General features: G+C 46.4%; 1 protein-coding gene across 1 annotated transcript in view; it reads right to left on the bottom strand.

Annotated features, from left to right (window-relative positions):
* The window catches only part of CMTM4 (CKLF like MARVEL transmembrane domain containing 4), a 36,932-nt gene extending 27,240 nt beyond the window's left edge, over positions 1 to 9,692 (bottom strand). The window contains exon 1 of the mRNA XM_056500631.1: positions 9,128 to 9,692. Within this exon, the coding sequence (XP_056356606.1) occupies positions 9,128 to 9,313 (186 nt within the window). The 5' untranslated portion in view covers positions 9,314 to 9,692. The remainder of the gene's footprint in view (positions 1 to 9,127) is intronic.
* Between the last annotated feature and the right edge of the window lie 9,539 nt (positions 9,693 to 19,231).

Below are 19,231 nucleotides of genomic sequence, written 5' to 3'. Positions count from 1 at the left end.
TCCCACCTTTCCCTCCCAAACCTCCCAGCAAGGGTGAAGTGTCCTCTCCACTCCACCTCCTGGCATTTTCCCTTGAGTCAAGCTGCAAGAACGCAGAGCTTATCATATCTTTGCTATTTAAACAAAATGGGCAGATATAACTGCCCTGTTTTTGTCTTGGGGCTGCACACATACACACACTCTCTGCTGGAATACAGCACATTACTGAAATCATATTTGCATGGTTTTTAAATAAAGCACAAAAAGCCCCTATTGCATCACTTATGAGAACTCTCTATTAAGCTTTTAAAAAGGAGGAAAATCAACACTTCTGAACTGGCTTCATGTTCCCATCCATGCTCACAGGCCAACCTGTGTGGGAAACCTGGCTAATCCAAACAATAGTAAAACATAGTACTGTAAATCCGGTAACAGATAAATTAAGTAATTTATTAGTTTTAAGAAGCAAAGGTATGATCATAAAATTTGTCAAGTATTTGGCCTGTCCACACTCTAGTTTAACTAGCCCATTTGGCTATTTTAAAAAGTGACAGCTCTATTTTATCACTATCAGAATCAGCCTTTAAAACCCCATTTATAATCCCAATTTGAGTAAACATCAAACATCCCACAAATACTAAAACAAGAAAAGAATTTTAATGAGAAAATAGTCAAGAACTTAAAGTAGTCCTACGGAATCCATTGAAGTTTTTTGGGTTTGTTTTTGTTTAAAGGAAATAGTGCAAAATGTCCTGGCGATCCCAATGTTCCCAAGACTGTAACCCGAAGGCCCCTTAGATGCCATCCCTTAAAAGGCAAAAAGAGTGCAGACATGCTGGTGAAAGAGCATTAAAAACCAAGAGATGTGGCCAGGACATGCAGAGCCCTGCCAGCTGCACTGGAGCCTCCGTGCTGCTGGGGCTGGCTGACACCAGGGATGCAGGAGGAACCCCACAAAGCAGCACAGATGCCACTGCAGAACTGCAAATCCTGGGGTTTTCAAGTCTGCAGGCTGGAAAAAGCTGTGAACAGCACAGAGGCTCTGCAGTGCTGCTCTCACCTCCAGCATCACCCTGCACACCAGGGCTGCACACCAGCCTGCACTGCTCCCACTGCAATTCCAAATGTCACTCATTACAACAGGACCCGCTTTAAACACCACTGTGTTAACAAAACGCTTCCTCTACATTGTATAAAGTTTCTAAGCATTAAATGCAACAATTAGTTTCTTTTAGAAGAGGGTGTGATCCAACAGTTAATTAATCTATTCTTGACATCCAAGCAACAGTATCAGTTTCTATATTAAAATAACTTCCTGAGACAGAAGTTACTACAGATTCTTACAGACTTGGAGAACTTAAGCATTTCATAATATTCACAACCATGCTCATTGCTTTCTTGCCACAAGCATTTCAGTTTAAAAAAGTACAAAAGTACAGAAAATTCCTAATATGGAAATGGTTGCAGTAGATTCATAAAATAATTTGGAAAAAAACTGCCAGACAGACCTGTTTTGAGCAGGGCTGTATCACTGGCAGATTTACAGCATCAGAAAACACCCAGGGTTAGCTTCAGTGAAAGTCACAGCAGCAGCAGCACCTTGTGCAACTCAGACACAACACAGACATGTTCCTACCCAGCACTGCTGGGCTTCAGGCTCTCCTGAATGAAGCTAAAATCCCAACTCACTTGCAACCCAAACACTTTGGGAAAGTACATATGAGCTAAAGGAAATGTAAAGATGTGCAAGCATCACCACCTGAATATCAAATTACATATTAACAGAAGTTTAACTGGATGCTGGAACACTTGTCTGGGTAAAAATGCATCATATTCTTCCACAAGCTAAGGCATTATACACCAGAGCTTTAATTACAGTTGATTAAACACCACAGTCAGGGATACTCTGAGTTATAGCTCCCAGCTTCACTTGCACACAGTGAGAGTCAAACATCAGAGGATCTCTGCTCACCTGAGCCCCCACTGTGGTCTGTGAGTCGGCCTCTGACTCTGGGTGAGAGCTACACCAGCTCTAGGACCTCCCTGCCCATTGTCAGCAACATTTCTGACCCATCTTTTCTCTACTCATGGTTGGATGTTCTTGCACCTATTCTAATCCACGTTGGTGTTATCCCGCTTTTGCTTCCCTCCTCCCATATCTGGAGTTGATGGTACCAGTTCTAGGGAAACCTAAACATTACTTCCATGTTTTGGAAGCAACTACACAAATTATCTGAGAATTAGGTGACGATTTTTTTTTTTTTTTTTTAATAAGAATGTGTTTTTAATTACAGCTCTAATCTTCAGCACTACAGAACAATAGCAGTTGACCTAATGTTAAGATGATGTGACTACCCAGAACAGAGGCTAGACATGGTTAAAAGAATAAAGTAGGTATTTATTAAAGACCTTCAGTAGGTACACCTTGGGCAGTGAAAAGCCTCCGAGAGGGGCTACCCCCAAGATGGACAATGGTCACAAGTTTTTCAGACAGTTATAAATTTGGTCTATTTACATATCAGGGGTCAATCCTCCAATTACAGCTTCAGGTAATTAAGTCATATTCCCCCAGTTTTCTCCCCCCAATTCACTTTTGTTTACACTTTTCAGGCATGAGGCTGTAGTGTGTCTTGGAGTTTCAGACCTAGAGGAATTGTTTTGTCTGATCAAAATGTGAGGAGAGTTAACTAACACTCTACATAATGCAGTACAGGATTTGAAAAATATAAAAGCTAAAATCCTAAGACATCAAGATGTCTCTTCATCATGCATTTAGTTTTCTTTGTATGCAAAATTTCAGTGTGAAATTATTTGCTGAGGTCCTGAAGCAAGGAAGATTTTGATGAAATGCAATTTTGAGCACAGGATGATGATGGCCACTGAAAAGTGTGCAAGTTGATTTGACAAAACAATGCACTGACTCTCACCAGAAGTAGCAGATTCCTCCAACACTGATTATGTTAAAAGAAAAACACAACCTCTTAAATTTCTAGCCCTTGTCTTCTTATCTTAAAATGATAATTAAATTACTAGGGAACCTCATCAACAAAAGACACTACCAGGAACATTACAAGAAGTAAAGACAGCTTTCCAATTATTAATACCATAAGAGCTAGATTAGTGTAGTGCATCTATGACTATTGTACTGGTACATAATGGAACAGGAAAAAATACAGCATACTTGGTACACACATTGTAGGAATTTCTTCTGAAATCAGAATTCAAAATCCACCATCTTAAGAGGGAAACTATTTACAGGAACTTGGAGTTTACTGGCAGGAGGATATAATCCCATGGCCAGATGGTAGTCGAGACACCATGGAACCTATTCACCTTTCTGTGGGAAGACAGCCACAGTCATTTCTTTAGTTATTCACAGACCCAATAAAAGGCAAAGCTAAACAGAGTTATCTTATTATTCTTCCACAGTAAATGTTAGGATAAAAATATCACCACACAGCAATGGAAATTCACAATCTTTAAATAGAAACCTTTTTTGAATAAAAATCAAGAGTTTCAGAGGTACTGGAGAGACACTTGAAGAGGATTTCTAAGCATATTTGTGCATTACAAATTTGATCCTCACAATATGATATAACAGCCTTTTTCTAAGACCAAATACCAGCAATCACCAGTATCCACTGTGATACTCAACATATTCTGAACAAGCAGCTACAAATGCCACCAAAAATCAAAGACACAAAAAAATCACAATGACTTCTTACAGTAACACACATTCATTTTTAGGAGGGTATAAGAGAATAAAAAGGTGAACGATGCAGTTCATCACAGAGTGACTATAAATTAATTGTCAGTGTGATCCTGGGCTGAAAGAGAAGTGTCTGGGAAAGTGGCATTGCAGAGTGGTGGGAGCAGCCCAAAGGGCAGCTGAGAGCCCAGCCTGAGGCACACAGCACGGGAGGGTGGCCCCAGAGCAGAGCCCCTTGTCCTGCACTGTCCAAACCTCCTGTGCTGCCTGGTGCACAGGAACAGGCTGGCTGGGGGCAGGAGGGGCAGCAGGAGTTACAGCAAGTGGCACCATTAACACAGGAACACAGAGCTGTAAACTGCTCAAACTAAACCCACAACGAAAGGAGGAAGGCTTCTATTCCTCCAAAGTGCAGAGTAAATGAAGAGAACCAAACCTGAAGGTGAAACCATCACCTTTGAATAAAAAGGCAGGTCCAGGGCTGCCTGGGACCCGAGGTTCCCTCTGACACTCAGGTATCTCCTGGAGAGCTCTGCTTTCCACCAGGAGCACCTAGTGCTTCCCACCAGGACTGGAGCCTGACTGCTGTGATCCTGCTCAGAACATCAGCCCCTGCCCTCTATTAACTCCCTGACAGAAACCCAATTTCACAACAACCAATGCAAAAGCAATCTGCCTTTACTCACACTGCCCCAGGGGTGCCCTGGTAACCTGCTCCAGCCACCCATTCCCAGCTGGAACCACGGCCAGAGCACTGCAGGGCCAAAGCAACAGGCAAGTGGGACAGGCCCTCAGATGGGGCTCCATCTAATCCTCCCCTCCAGCTGAGATGCTGAGCTCAAGACACAAGAAGGCAGCAATAACTAAATATGGGACTACTGAACACCTCAGAATAGCTTTCAACCAGATTCTAATAGCCAGCAATTAGCTTATTGATTGGAACATAAATGTTATTACTCTGATTTTCTAATATAATTAACAATGAGAATTCTCAGTAATTTTATTACTACCCATGTAGGCATGCATTCCTGGCTTTTGAATTTTGTTTTCTTCATTACAACAGATCCTGACAGCCAAGAGTTTCACTGCAGTCATGGCCTTGGCAATCCATTTCTGCATCTGGAAATGTATAGTGACAGCCACAAAACAACTTTTTTCAGTGTTCAGCTACTCTCCACCAATGAAGATGGAACTTTTTATTCTGAAAACTGTGAACATCTGAACTGCTATTCCCACCAGATTTCATTTAGCTCAAACTGCTGCCTCCCCTGGCAGTATCAAATGCTATAGACAAGAAGATGAGAGCAAGCACGGAGTGATACTTCCCAGGGCACTCATCAGCATCTCACAGCTCAGAGACCTCCCAAGCAGAAGTATTATCTTCTTTAAAAGGAATCTCTGATGGATTTTTGTAGCATTTGGAACAAACACGTGATGAGAAGAAAGTCTCGGGCTGTGAGAGCCACAGAAGCCATCACCAACCCCCACAATGCCATCCACCCTCCCTCAGCCAGCACATGCTGAGGGGTTTCTGCCTCTTGCTGCTCTGTGATCCCACTGCTGCAGGCAAACCATCCCTAACTGCTGCCAATGTCACAGGGACTGACCAGGCACAATTCCTCACACCCACTGTAGCTTCTAAAGGTGATATGTGTTACTTTAAACCAAGAGCCTGTGCAAACCTGGCAGGATTCCTGTGAGAACCAGCTGGGTTCCCAACAGGATCCTACCTGGTTTTCCTTCCCTTAAAGCCCATGAACAGCTCAGCTGGAGCTACACTCCCAGAAAAACTGAGCAGCAGACAAAGGGCAGCACCACTGGCCATGGGAATTTCAGTAGCAAATATGCCTATGCCAAGCTTTAATGACAGTAAGATCCTTGGAGGTGCAGAATTACAATAATCAAGGGAAAATAATAATAATGCATTTTGAAAAGCCAAAAAACTAAAATTGGGGGGGGGGGGGGGGGGGGGGGCAGGCGGGAAGCAGACAGTCTAATCTAAAATGAAACTATTTCCAGCAAAGAGTAAACACCTTTCTTCAGCATGCACACTCAGAAAAAGGAGAGACTGTCCTTAGGAAATTCAAGGGAATGGGGAGAAAGTACTGAAATAAATCATTTGAGGACATCCATAGCAAAGTTTTCCAGTGATATCCATTTCATTATTGTACAGCAGTCTCCACGGGAAGTATTAAAGCCCTCAAAAGCACGAGAAACAAATTCATGCCAGAAAGTAATGAGAATGAATTCAAAAGAACATTCCTGCTCTGCTCTCCAAGGACAGGCAGCTCTCCCACACCTTCCATGAGAAAAGGTACTGCTCCTTTTAAATGCCAGAAAATCAATGGAGACAACCTCTCCAAATGAAAAACATTTCCTGGGTGAGCACACGAGTGTACTGGCTTCTCCCTGACTTCCCTTTCCAGTTCAAAATCTCATTAGAACAAAACCAAAAGCAAACATGAAAGCTCCAAGCTACCTTAAGTCCTGCCCCCTTGCATTTCTCTTAGTGCCCTTTGTGTGTCACTTGCCACCTGAATGGTGTGAGCCTCAGGTGTCACACCTGCCTCAGGTGTGCCAGCCAGCCCAGGAGCCCTGCACATTCCTTTTCTGATGTGGTCCAACACTCCCCCCTTCCTCCAAGCTGCTGTAAAGAGGCTACAGCTGCATCCCCAGAACAGCAGATGCTCCCCCACATATCCCAACAAACACACACAACTATTTCAACAGAACACTGAGAAACAGGCAAAAGACTCCTTTCTGAAAATCTCACCTACATGGCAGTAACATTGCCAAAATCAGGGAAATCAGTTCAATGCTAAGCTGTTCCACATGGGCCCTTTCCCTTACTCCCTCACTGTCCCTCACACTGCCATTACTGACCACTGGCAGCCAGATCCAAGGACTAGGAACTCTTCAGCTTGGCCATAAAGAGGAGCTGTAAGCCCTAAATTGTACAGTTTTCCAGTCTGCAACCAAATCTAAACTTAGCAAAAACCAAAACAAGGCTCAGAAATAAGCTGCACAACACTATACATAAAACATCATCAAAAGATCATCACCATTATGTTGTCCCTTCAAAGGACACTTTGGGGCATATTCTCTGGGAATATTAATCAGATAAAACTATTGTCCCCTCTAGCAGCACTTACATTTTTCCATGCCTACAATGTCATCATCGCTCCCCTCTTGTAACAACCCCTTTGTTTGAACTCATAAAGATAACTCTACAACAAATTAACAGAGCCTTATACCAATTTTAAGTGATGTGGGGTTTTCCCCATTTCCTGTTCTTTCTGCTTCTGACAGTCAAAAATGGGCATTTGGGAGAAGGGCCATCCAAGCCACAAAGAGCAGTTTTCCTTCTCACAGCACCACGGGCAGTTTGTGGGAAGCCCTTCAACCAAAGATTACAACAAGCAGAAGCAATGTTTGCCTTGAGCTGATATTTTGCCTGCCAACCACAAATGTATTTTAAGACAAATCCTGATACTAAATGAAGCACATGCATTGTAATCTTTCCTGTAACATTCTTTTTTACTGTAATACATTTAGAGACTTTTATCTTAATCAGTAATTGCCTTTTTCCTTTTTGTAATTTTTGTGTGCCAGGAGTTCCTTCTTGTTTTCAAGAGATAGAGTTCTACACCACAGACTTTGTTACATTTTGGTTCCTACAGTATTTTTGCAAAGGCATTATTGAATATTGTAATTGAAATAATTATACTTGGCAAATAAGCAACCTAAGTACACAGTGGAATGTGCTCTCTCCTTCCTTTTCCAACACTGCTCAGTTTTCCATTGGTTTGCAAATGTCATAGTGTGCTCTTCCATTACCATGAATGAGGAGGGTTTTTTAATACAAGCAACGAGGCTGAGGTAGGGCACAGTCTTCCACACTACACCAGCTAATTTAATTTCTTCTTAACTGCTGCCCTCTGCATTCATACACTCCTGGGAGCCACATGCAATAGCTCAGATCATTCTTATGAAAAGGGCACAAAGCAGGACTCAGTTCCTCTGAAGACATCACTCTGCAAGTATAAATCTTCCAAAGGATGACCTGGGAGCAGCAGTGTCTGTCTCCAGACAGGGAAACCTCTCTAACTCCAGCAGAACGTGCTTTTCCCTCATCTTTCTTTACATTACTTAAAAACTTAGGAGGTGTACTCCATGTATCTTTGGGATTTGTTCCAAGCAAGTCAAATTTAATAATAAAGGATTCAGTTACGGTCAGTAATTAGTCATTTTAATGACAAGTTTTTAACAAGACTTGCCACAGTTATTAGTGTACTGCAGAAAGGATCTGCAGTAGGAACTGAAACAAAAATCCCGAGGGCGGATTATTTCAGTGTATCAGGCAGCACCACCCCAGGATTTCCACCACATGGACATTTTTTAACAGCTCGAAGACAGGTAGATGTTGCACAGTGATGACAGATCCTTTGGCTGCAGTCCTGAACACACACAATGCACACACTGCTTGTTTTACCGAGCTCACACGCTCACTGCTACCACTTGCAGAGCACAGCTCCTACCCTGCGCCGAGGAGATGAGAAGAAAACAAAGCACACTTCCAAATCCTGGGTTTCACTGGGCATTCATAAAAAATGAATTCATCACTAGAGTCCTCTATAAACTTGTGTGCAGCTGAAGCCAGGATACTTCCAGTGTACTTTTCATGAAACCTTTATGTGCAAGTTTTGCCTCGTACTAACCAGCAGTGTTTTAAATGCCGAAGTTATATATACGAAATATTAAACTGTTTCCGGCATCACACTTCTCAAAGAACTTATTTATTTTAAGTTACAAGAATTTGCAGTACCCTGTAAGGAACTACTCAAAAATCTATTTCAAAGTGATTGCCATTTTCATTAAACACCTCTTTTCCTAATATCCTGAAAAACACATTTGTTGATTGGAAAAATATAAGTATCATGGTGAGTTGGAAAGCAGATCGGATGAAGGCAAACATCAGCACTAGCACCACAGAAACTGCTGAAATGCTCTGGTGTTTATTACGTGTTTCACTGCTGCGGTGGTCCAAGCCTTGCACGGGCACCATCAAACTGAACCAGCTCAGGTGCCAAAGTACACGAACGAACCCAGCTCACGTTTAATTTCAGAATACAAAGCCTCACGTTCGGTGTGCGGGGGTTTTCAAAGCTTTCTTTCTTTTTACGCGGTGCATTTAAGAGAACTTCAGCCGGCCAAGGACAAGCAGGCGGGCGAGGGATGGCGGATCCCGCGGATCCCGGGCGCCGCTCCCGACACCGGGCGGGTCCCACGGGACCGGAGGGCCCGGCCGGGTCCCAGCGGGAGCAGCCGCGCCGGCCCCGCAGCGCTGGCCCGCCCGCAGGGCGGCGACCCGCGGGCACACGGCCCAGGTGAAGGCAAAGGCAGCGCCGCAGGCCCGCCCCGCACCGCCCGCGTACTCACCACCTCGGCCAGCTTCAGCCTGCCCAAGGTGCCCCGCAGGTAGTCCAGGTCGCAGCGCAGGCCGCCCAGCCCGCGGCGCTGGCTGACGGGCTCGGTGGTGGGCTGGTAGGGGCTGCTGGCCGCCGAGATCATGGAGGCGCTGGACGCCTCGCCGTCGAAGCCCTCCAGGTCATCGCCGTTCCTCATGGTGCCGGCGCCGCCGGGGGTGGCCGCGGGCTCCGGCCCGAGCGCCGCGCTCAGCTACGGCAGCGAGCGCTGCATGGCCGCCCGCGCCCGCCTCAGGCGCAGCGGCGAGGGGAGCGCCCGGGCAGCATCGCCGCGGCGGGGCCCGGGAGCGGAGCGGAGCCCGGGAGCGGAGGGAGCGGCGCTGACCCGGAGCGGAGCCGTGTCCCGGCCGGGGACGCGCCGCTCTGAGCACCGCAGCCCGCCCCGCCGCTCGAAGGGGTGCGGCTCCGCTACCCCGGTTCTGATCCCGATGCCGGTTCGGGTCCCGGTCTCGTTCCCGGTCCCAGCAGAGCAGCTCCGCTCCCAGCGGCGACGCTGCAGCCGCTCCGCCCCCCGCGCGGAGCGGAAAGGGCGGGCAGGGCCCGCCCCGGAGGGCGCGCAGCCGGGCGGTGCCTGCTCGGTACCGCCCCGCGGGGAGGGCCCGCACCTGCCCCGGGCACCGCGCCCGCCCGGCTCAGCCCAGCCCGGCTCAGCCCGGCCCGGCCCGGCCCGGCCCAGCCCGGCTCAGCCCAGCTCTGCCCAGCGCAGCCCGGCCCGGCCCAGCCCGGCTCAGCCCAGCTCTGCCCAGCCCAGCCCAGCCCGGCTCAGCCCGGCCCGGCCCATGTTTCTGCAGCGCTGCTGCCCCGCGGGGCGCTCCCGGCCCGTCTCTGCCCTCTCGCAGCAGGCACCGCGCTCCCGGAGCTGCCCCGGGCTCACGGCCGAGCCCTGCTCTGACACTGTAGCCGAAACCTCCGCGCCCTCCTTCCCGAGTGTCCTGTTCCGAAACAGTGATGTTTCCCAAGGTAGCATTGACTGGCTGTGAATCAGGTTTTGGGGGTGCTTTTCGTTTTGCTGTGTCACGACAAATAGGGACAAATTGCAATATAACCTGGCAAATCCAGGTGAGTGAAAAGCAGCTAAGTTTTTTTTTTGACCCAGCCAGACCGCTGTGCACCACGGCGAAGTTCCGTGTTCCTGTTCTTGTCACTGACAGTCTGCACTGACTGTCGCCTGCTCCACATTACAAGACTTTAACACATTAACAATTCCAGCATCTTCCTCTGGCCTCCAGGAGTCTGCCTGCTCTTCTGTTTTCCATGAACACTGTGGATTATCCACTTGGGGATTTCCTTTCAAGTTACCTGTGTGTTCTACTTCATCTCTCCCTTTCAGTTCCCTCGAAACTCCTCTGATCCTTCTTTTCAGGGTTCTGCCCTGTCCACGTGATGTTTAATTTCAAGATATTTTTCTTCTTTCGTTTGGCTTCTGAATAAACAGACAAGAAGGGGCAAGGAGAGAGCCATGGAGAGAGAACCAGGGAAAGAGTCAGGGGTTTGTTCACCACTAACAGTTAACTGGAGCCACAGCTGACTTTGCAAAGTCCTTCCACAGCTTCTCTGCTACACCCTGGGCCTGGGAAGGGCAGATGTTCCAAGCAAGGTGAAGAGTTGGGAGATGTGTAAAAAAAAAGTCATTGCTTTTTGGTGAAAGGTGAGTGGTAGAGAAAGAAAAAAATAAGAAAACATGAGCAAAGCATGGAGAAGGAGGGTAACTCTTGCTTGGGTCACATGAGCCTGGCCTAACAGTAGGAAATCATGTAAGGGGGAAGTCCTGCTATGGCATAGGGCTGGATTAATAGGTGTTTACAGTCTCTTATTTCAGTTCTTGTATAACTCTGGGGAAATCAGGACTCTCACAAAGCTCTTATTCTTGCAGGAAGTATCACGAGTATATGGTTGTCACTTAGGAGAGTGTCTCTGGATTGTATCTTAAGGCTCAATGGCTGTTTCAGGAACACAGGTTATGCATATTTACCTGCAGAGATATTTAGCCTTTATTTTAAAAGACTGCTGTGGCACTTCCAGAAAATTATCCCAATCAAAACAATGAAAACATTTCTGAAACATCCAGTGAGTATTATTTCGACTGATCTTTTGCAATTCTAACCAAAACACATCAGTGTGTTGAAAGAGAATCAAAGGGTAGTGTTGAAGAAGGACAAAGAAGGAAGATGGTTGAGTGGTTTAGCAAAAGGTGAGGTAGTAGGAGATCTTTATTCTGGCTGTTTGCTTAGTGCCTCCTGCACACCCTTCTGCAAACTTCTTAATAACTTCCTTCTCCGGTGGAGTGGAGGACATGAAGTGTAAATGCATTTAAATCATAAGAGCAGTTTGGGGGTGCTGGGAGGTGCAGACACACCGAAACCCCCTGGTTTTTGGCAGGCAATTCCTGGGGTAGGGAGAGCACAGCAAGCGAGCTTGCTCCGGCAGAGTGTTCCTGGGGCAGGAGGAGTGCGGGTCCCGAGTGTGCCGAGTGTCCCAGTTCACAAGTGTCCCTATTCCCGAATGTCCCTCTTCCCGCGTAACCCATCTCCCGAGTGTCCCTGTTCCCGCGTGTTCCACCTCCCGAGTGTCCCATCTCCCGAGTGTCCCAGCTCTGGAGTGTCCCAGTTCCCGAGTGTCCCTGTTCCCAAATGTCCCAGTTCCCGAGTGTCCCTGTTCCCAAGTGTTCCTGTTCCCAAATGTCCCTCTTCCCGAGTGTCCTAGTTCCCGAGTGTCCCTGTTCCCGAATGTCCCTGCTCCTGTGTGTTCCACCTCCCGAGTATCCCATCTCCCCAGTGTCCCTGTTCCCGCGTGTTCCATCTCCCGAGTGTCCCAGTTCCCGAGTGTCCCTGTTCCCAAATGTCCGTGTTCCCGAGTGTCCCTGTTCCGAAATGTCCCAGCTCCCCAGTGTCCCATCTCCCGAGTGTCCCAGCTCTGCCAGCAGGGCCCAGCCGAGCTCTGGCCGTGCCCGGGACCCCCGGCGCGCTCCCGCATCCCCGGCGCGCTCCCGGACGGGTGGGTGGGCTGGGCTGGCTTGGCAAGGCTGCTGGGGCTGCTGCCAACACGTAACAAAGGAATCCTTTACACACATTCTTGCCTGATACGGCACCTTTTCAGCTCTGCGGCACGGGAAGGGAAAAAAACTCTTCGTTTAATATGTAAATAAAAGTACTGATCCAGGAAAAAGGTCACTGCATTCATCCTGGGCGGATCAGATCGCTCTCAGATAACTTCGGCTTTACAAGTTTCCAGCACAGCCTGCCCTTCCATTGTGTCCCTGCTCACGGAGAGCAGGAAAATGGGGAACTGGGTCAGTGATCAGCACTCAAGACACCACCATAGTATCGAGCTAATCAGATCAGGGAATTCATCACTGAGTTCTGCACATCCAGCTAAAATATGACTGAGTGAAAACATGGAAGAAACAGCACTGAGGGAAAACCAAGTATGCTGTTCATAGACACTCTAATTAAATGATCTGTTTGTTACAGAACAGTTTAGTCAGCTTTGACAGAATTAAAAACTCCCCATCAGAAAGAATCTCCACGACACTGGTCATAAATTAAAGCCAGCTGGCAAGTTAGGTGTAAAGAGTGCTTGAAAGAGAATCTTAAATATTCTCAGTGAACAAACTGAACAAAGATATCCTCGTCTCTCAAACTTCATCTCAGGTATTCCTACAGCCTCTCATAAACTTGTGAACCAATTGCAGGTTCTTTTCATTAAGCACATTCAAGTGCTATTTCCAAGATTAAAGCCTCTGATTTTGTTCCAGCCGAATAGGAATATCAACTTCAAACCAGATTTTTAAAGTGCATTTATGTAGTTTTAACACACTTAAAAGTATTTTAATGCTTAAACATAAAATTTTGTAGATCTGAATGGTGCTTATTAGGAATGGTGCTTTAATACAGTTAAGAGTGTAAAAGGCATTAGAATCCTAACAGGAAAGTTACATCTGTGCAAGTACCTGGAAAGAGCTGAGAGGTTCTTTAAGAAAAGGCTCCGGTATTTCCACATGACCTACCAAAGGGAAGGAGCACTGGTATGCTGCCAAATTCCAGGAGAGCTGAGCAGTGATTAGAGTTTAACTTTGGCATCAGACAGGAGGCTTTTTTCCCCTTGAAATTCTCAATGTAAAAAGTGCTGAAGCTTTTTCTCAGCTTTTCAGTTGGGGGAAAAGAAGAAAACCAAGCCCCACCCTCAAAAACTAATAAAGAACTCGCTTTAGGAAAACATCTGGTAGCTTAGTGCAGAGAATTGTGCATTTTCCCAGTGTGGGAGTGTGGTGTGCACACTGGTTCTGAAGCCATGAGCAGCATGGGAGGTGGGAAAATCATTTTGCTGAGTCAGAAGTAGGAATTAATACAAGAAGAAGAAAGTGCAAGTTCTGACACAGACTTGAAGCAGAAGGAAAACTGTCTGGGATGGTGGGGATCCACCCATCCACCCACCTGATCGTGAGGTCAGTTCTCTGTAACAGTGTGACAATTCCATGTCACCACATCTTCCCAGCATGACACCACCAGGAAAAGCACCTCAGGATTCTGCAGCTGGGAGTCAGAAACCAATCCTACCAGCCGAGGACAGGAGTCAGAGCACATCCCTGCCAACTGAGGAAAGTTCAGAAAGAAGCAGAGAACTGAAGAAAGCTGAGGTGAAGGGCAAACTGAGAGCTTCTTGCAGGTTCCACTGGCTGAGAGCCCCGTGCCTGCTTGGCCAGGATCTCCTGGGCACACACCACAGCACACTAAGGGACTCCTGGGCTTTTCACCTGCTCAAAAAGAGCAGCTTCAGTAGCCAAAGGTGTTGGTGAGTCCTACTCCTCTCCTCAGCTACTACATTGGCCCATGCAGACTTTCACCACCTCCACCTGGATTCCAGCCCTGAGGCCTTGGAAAATGAACAGAGCAGCCCTGGAGCCCCCCAGGCCTCGGCCACTGGTGACAGTCCCCAGCCCCAGGGGTGCCACAGCTCTCCCAGCTGGGACCAGAGGCAGCAGCAGCCAAAGCCCCCACGGGACCCTGCCAAGGAGCTGTACAGGATTAAGGGGACAGGTAAAAGAGTCACTTCTGGAACTTCACCATCACTATCAGAAAACGGTGTTTCCATTTCAAAAACAAACCAAAAAGAAAAAAAAAAAATCCTCCCTGCCAAAACCAAGAAAGGCAATGCTGCCAAACAAATCAGTCAGTCAGACCCTTGCCTTGCAGACATGAACATGTGCTTTTAACAATGAGCCATCCACAGAACTTTTTTTTTTTTTTTTCCTACTCCAGGATTTGGAACTGACATCTCATTCTGTATCATCTACTGGTCCAGTTTGGTGGTGAAGAAGGTGAAGAAGTCACTGGCTCATTTCACCTCCAAAAACTTACAAGAGCATCTGCAATCTGCAAGTGTCAGAGAGGGGGTTACTATGCAGCCACAGCTGGGCTGAAGGGCAGCAGACATTCTACAGAGCACAAGGTGAAATGAATTTCTATAAAAAAGAGAAGCAAAAAGCCAGATTCTTAAGAAAAGTGCCAGCAGACCTTTAATGGTGCTGGGAACCAGCCAAGACTGTGAGTTACATTTCTTTTGAAAGAATCCTGTATAATGAAGCACACTGAAAAAATATGCAGAGAGACTGACAGCAGTGTTTATTTTATTCATGGCACTACATTTATCCAGGGAACAGAGGGGGAAAAAAAGCTGTGGACTGAGAAAAAAGGTGGTGGTCTTCCCAATAACACCATAAAACTACACAGACCTAGAGCAGAAGGCCAGAAAACTCTTGTTCCCTCTGCATGGACATGGGGATGCTGCCTCTGCAACATCCAGTAGTTTTACAGCAAGAGATGGAGCATGCAGGGTACAGCAGGCCTTGGAGGGAAAGAGCTGGGGTTTATTTTTTGAGGAGGTGGGAAGCTGAAGGAGAGGATGAAAAAATTGTATAAACCATGTTTTATAAGCAAAGTTTTAAAGGTCCCTTAGCAAGCTTAAAAAACAGATGAAGTACACTCACTACATTCTTTCTTTCCACGGACAGAACGGGCCAGCGAAAACAACTGACCTCAACTGTTTGAATCCTGTGTGTGTTGTTATGCAACAACCCAGCCAGTCCCCTGCACTTCTCCTGGGGAACTGCACATGGTAGAGAAGCTCATTCTTTAATCACCCTCCTGAATTTGTTTTACTTACAGCTAACCTGCAGCTGATTGCTAACATCAGCAACCATAACAGCAGTTCAAAGAATATTCCCTTTTGCAACAACACCTAATTTCTCCATATGATAAAGCTCATTTGGCTTGTTCCCTCACAGAGTATTTCTTTGGTTACACGGGTCTTCTACATGCAAGGGAAAATTTTGCCTTTTTGGCTTTTTTTGCTTTTTTTCAACAGGAAAAATAATTTCAAGTCTTCCATCATTGACTATAAACCCAAGGCAGGCCTATTGCCCCAGCTCCCCAAAATCATACACAGAGGAACTAATAAATCCTGATTCCTTGTAGGCTTGTCTTCTCTTCCCACCTTCCCTACCTCACCCCTCCCACGGAGGCCACTGCCCCAGCCCCCTCCCAGGGTCCCCCTGCACAGGCAGCAGCTTAGCTCCTATTTCTGTCCTCCAACTCCTGCTCGAGCAGGAGGAAGCCAGTGCTGCGCCAGGTTCCGTGTGTGCAGACCACAGATCTTTCTTTGGCCTGGCTTGCCTAGGAACCAGCCAAACTTCCTTGGCAATCTCTGCCTAAAGCAGAGGAAATCTTTGGATTTATCGTCTCCACCAAGCCCTTAATTTTCATGCAACTGGGATTAAGTCAGCTGTCTGCGAGATCTTTCTTGTCACTGAAGCTGGCCAAAAGATTTAAGTTATTTTTGAGGAGGGGTAGAACAGGACAGAGCACAAATGCAAAAGCAGTGGAAACCATGCTAAAAATATTTCAAATATGACAGCATTCTCTTAACAGTTGTGTTGTACTTCTGTTCAGCTGGAAGGTGACTTGGGAGAGATTTTGACAGGCTTTTGCCATTTTAAGTATCTTAGATCCTGCCAGTTTCTCTGCCAGTTTCTCAGCATTGCAAGATACTGGTCAAAACATCCTGATTCAGCCAGTTAAGCACAGCTAATTATAGTCACCTACTGACAATCCAGTGTTGTCCTGGGGCATGTGTGCTCCTCCCAGGAAAACAAACCTGGGAGGAACAATTCAGGTTCACAGCATAAACAAATTCTAGTATTAATTCAGTAGCCCCCATCTCCTGCACAGATTGAAGGCTGATATTCCATTGCTTGTTTCCAAACCAGCCCATCACCACAGGAGCTCCCAGCTCTTACCAAAGCTTGAGGCCAGCTGGAAACAGGCTCCATCACTGACCTCCACAGCTGAGCGAGAAAGAGCCACTTGTGGGTTTGGCTGGAAGTGCCCAGAGCTCTCCCTCCAGGACTTCTGCCTTTGTTTTGCATTCAAGAGATTTTCTGTGCAGTGACTGGTCTTAAATGAAATGGAATTCTCTTCTACTTCTCTCTCTGCCTGTAAGCACAGTAACTGAACTCTTTCAGAACATTAGAAAATTTGGATTTTCACTTTCTAATAATCTCCAAAGTACCATCAGTATACAAAGTCCTTAATGGGAAATGATTTTCCTCCTCTGGAAAGGAAAGGTTTTAATTTGGTGCACCCAGGGCACAGCACTGTCCTGCAGTCCCTCTCACTGAGGCCATGGACAACACACAGAGTGGATCTGATCTTTGCAGCCCTCTCCATCCATCCATCCATCCATCCATCCATCCATCCATCCATCCATCCATCCATCCATCCATCCATCCTCAGTGGTTTCACTCCCTCTGTTCTGTCAATTAAGTCCATTCCACTCCCTCTCTAAAAGGCAAGTCCTTGGTTTTTGGAATGCTGTCAGACTGGTCAGGTGAGTGCCAGAGATCTACAATGGCATTTTACTTTCCTCAGCTTCAGTATTTCACTGCACATGCTTGCAGTAGTCACAACTCCATTTCTGGCATGTTTTGAGGGATTGTTTTTGGTTTTAGGCATTTGGCAAGCCCAAGTTAAAGATGACATTTTTATGCCATAAAGCTACACTGAGTGTTATATCAAAAACACTAGTATTGAAAACTCAGACACTTTTCAAAGGCAGCTTGTGCAAGCTAATTCAGTTTTCCTGTGGACAGATACAACTATTGGCTTTCAGTGCTGGACACTGCTATTTCAGCTTTTATTCTGAAAGAAACAAACCAGTGCCAATTTAGTGAACCCAAAATTAGAAAGAACAGCTTAACTCACATTAACAAAATTCATGGAACGGAATGAAATCGCTTTTCTTTCGAAAAAAATCAGCAGCTCACTCTTTGGAAGACACTTATATGACAAAAATAATCTGCCAAACAGGAATTACTGAGGGAAGCTGACAAGCAGTGCGACAGCATCTCACAACAGCACATCCACAATTGTTACCTCCAGACACCGATCCCACACCTGCCACCTCCTGAGCTTGGAATAGCTCAGCTCCAGAAAGGTTCAGCAAAACATAATTGTAATTAAGTGTGAGGGAAACGGGAGTGAGGGATCTTTTCCTTCAGGTAAAGTGTTACTACTCATAGTGTTGGTTCTGCTGCAGAGTCTGCTACCAAAGGCAACAGAGAAAATTAATTGCTTCCCTTGGTTCTGACATCATCTCTCAGGCTCCTGCAGGTAATTACTAACCTGCTTCCCATAAAGCCCTCCAGGAACTCACAGCCTGGAGCTCCGACTCTTGGAACAAACCAGGGATTACACATCTTTCAGAGGGTGACAGTGCTCCAGCTGCACTCACACTGCCGGGTCACACCGCTGGCATCAGTCACTGCTGCCCTCGGCAGCACCGCGCTCCTGGCACCGCTGCACTTGGCAAAGACACAACCGTGGTGCAAATACTGCAACACATCCGTGGTGCTGATACTGCAGTGTGGTACTAATACTGCAACATCTGTGCTGCTAATACTGCAACACAGCTGTGGTGCAAATACTGCAACACGTCTATGCTGCTGATCCTGAATGTGTCTGATGCTAATACTGCAGTGTGGTGCAAATACTGCAATGTCTGTGGTGCTGATACTACAACATGGCACTAATACTACAACATGTCCATGGTGCAAATATTGCAACACGGCTGTGGTGCTGATACTACAAGACTTTTTATTCTTTTAAGACAGCTGAAGCATGTGCCTTATCCTTCAGGTTTTTGGAGGCATGCATGATTTGGAAGCATTGTAACAGCATATTTATACTACCACTTGTCAAGCACTTCATTTGAGAAAATTCCTTGAGTTTTTTGCTAAACATTTGAATTTCACTGAGGGACGTGTGGAAGCAGAGATCGCTTCCTTTCACTCTTCCAGGGAGCAGAAATCCCACTTGATCCCATTCTGTGCTCATCTGCAGCCTGCAGTCCCATTCTGTGGAGAGCTGCTGATAAACCACTTACAGGGAGTGCAGGAATCTCAGAGGAGCTGGCAGTGTCCCAAAGCAGCAGCTCGGACTGTTGGCTTTTGTGATTATTTGTGCTTGTCTTCTCCACACAATCTGAGTGGGTCACTGAAGAAGTTCATTATTACAAAGGCTGCAGCATGTCAGGCTGGAGTTTTTAATGTCAATCCCTTGAAGGGAAACTGAATTTCAGCAAAAGAGAGCACCTTTGGAATTAAACTGTGTCTATGCTATGAATTATTTATTTTTAAATGAAAAAGACCATATAACAGACAAGTTTGGGTTTGGTACCAGACACTCCATTCAGCTCTAAACAGACCCAGACAAGCAGTTTGCTTCAGGTCACTGATAACAACCTTGTAACTCCCAGCCCTCCTATGCAGGGTATTTGAACTGCCATGACTCAGAAATGTACTGTTTTATTCAAGCAAAGGCTCTTACCTGGGCAGTTCATTCCCTAACGAAACCCAGACACCTGAAAAGCCAGAGGGGTTAATGCCACCATTTGGAACAGCACAGGCAGTGAAAGACTCCTCTTCTAAGAGCAGCTTAGAAAGCTTAGAGCAGCCTTCAGAGCAGCCTTAAAGATCTTTCTGCAATAAAACCTTATTATTTTA

Source organism: Oenanthe melanoleuca, chromosome 11 (assembly GCF_029582105.1).
Source record: "Oenanthe melanoleuca isolate GR-GAL-2019-014 chromosome 11, OMel1.0, whole genome shotgun sequence".
Lineage (NCBI taxonomy): Eukaryota > Metazoa > Chordata > Aves > Passeriformes > Muscicapidae > Oenanthe > Oenanthe melanoleuca.
The sequence above is the reverse complement of the archived record's forward strand: the minus strand, read 5'-3'. Positions and strand labels throughout refer to the sequence as shown.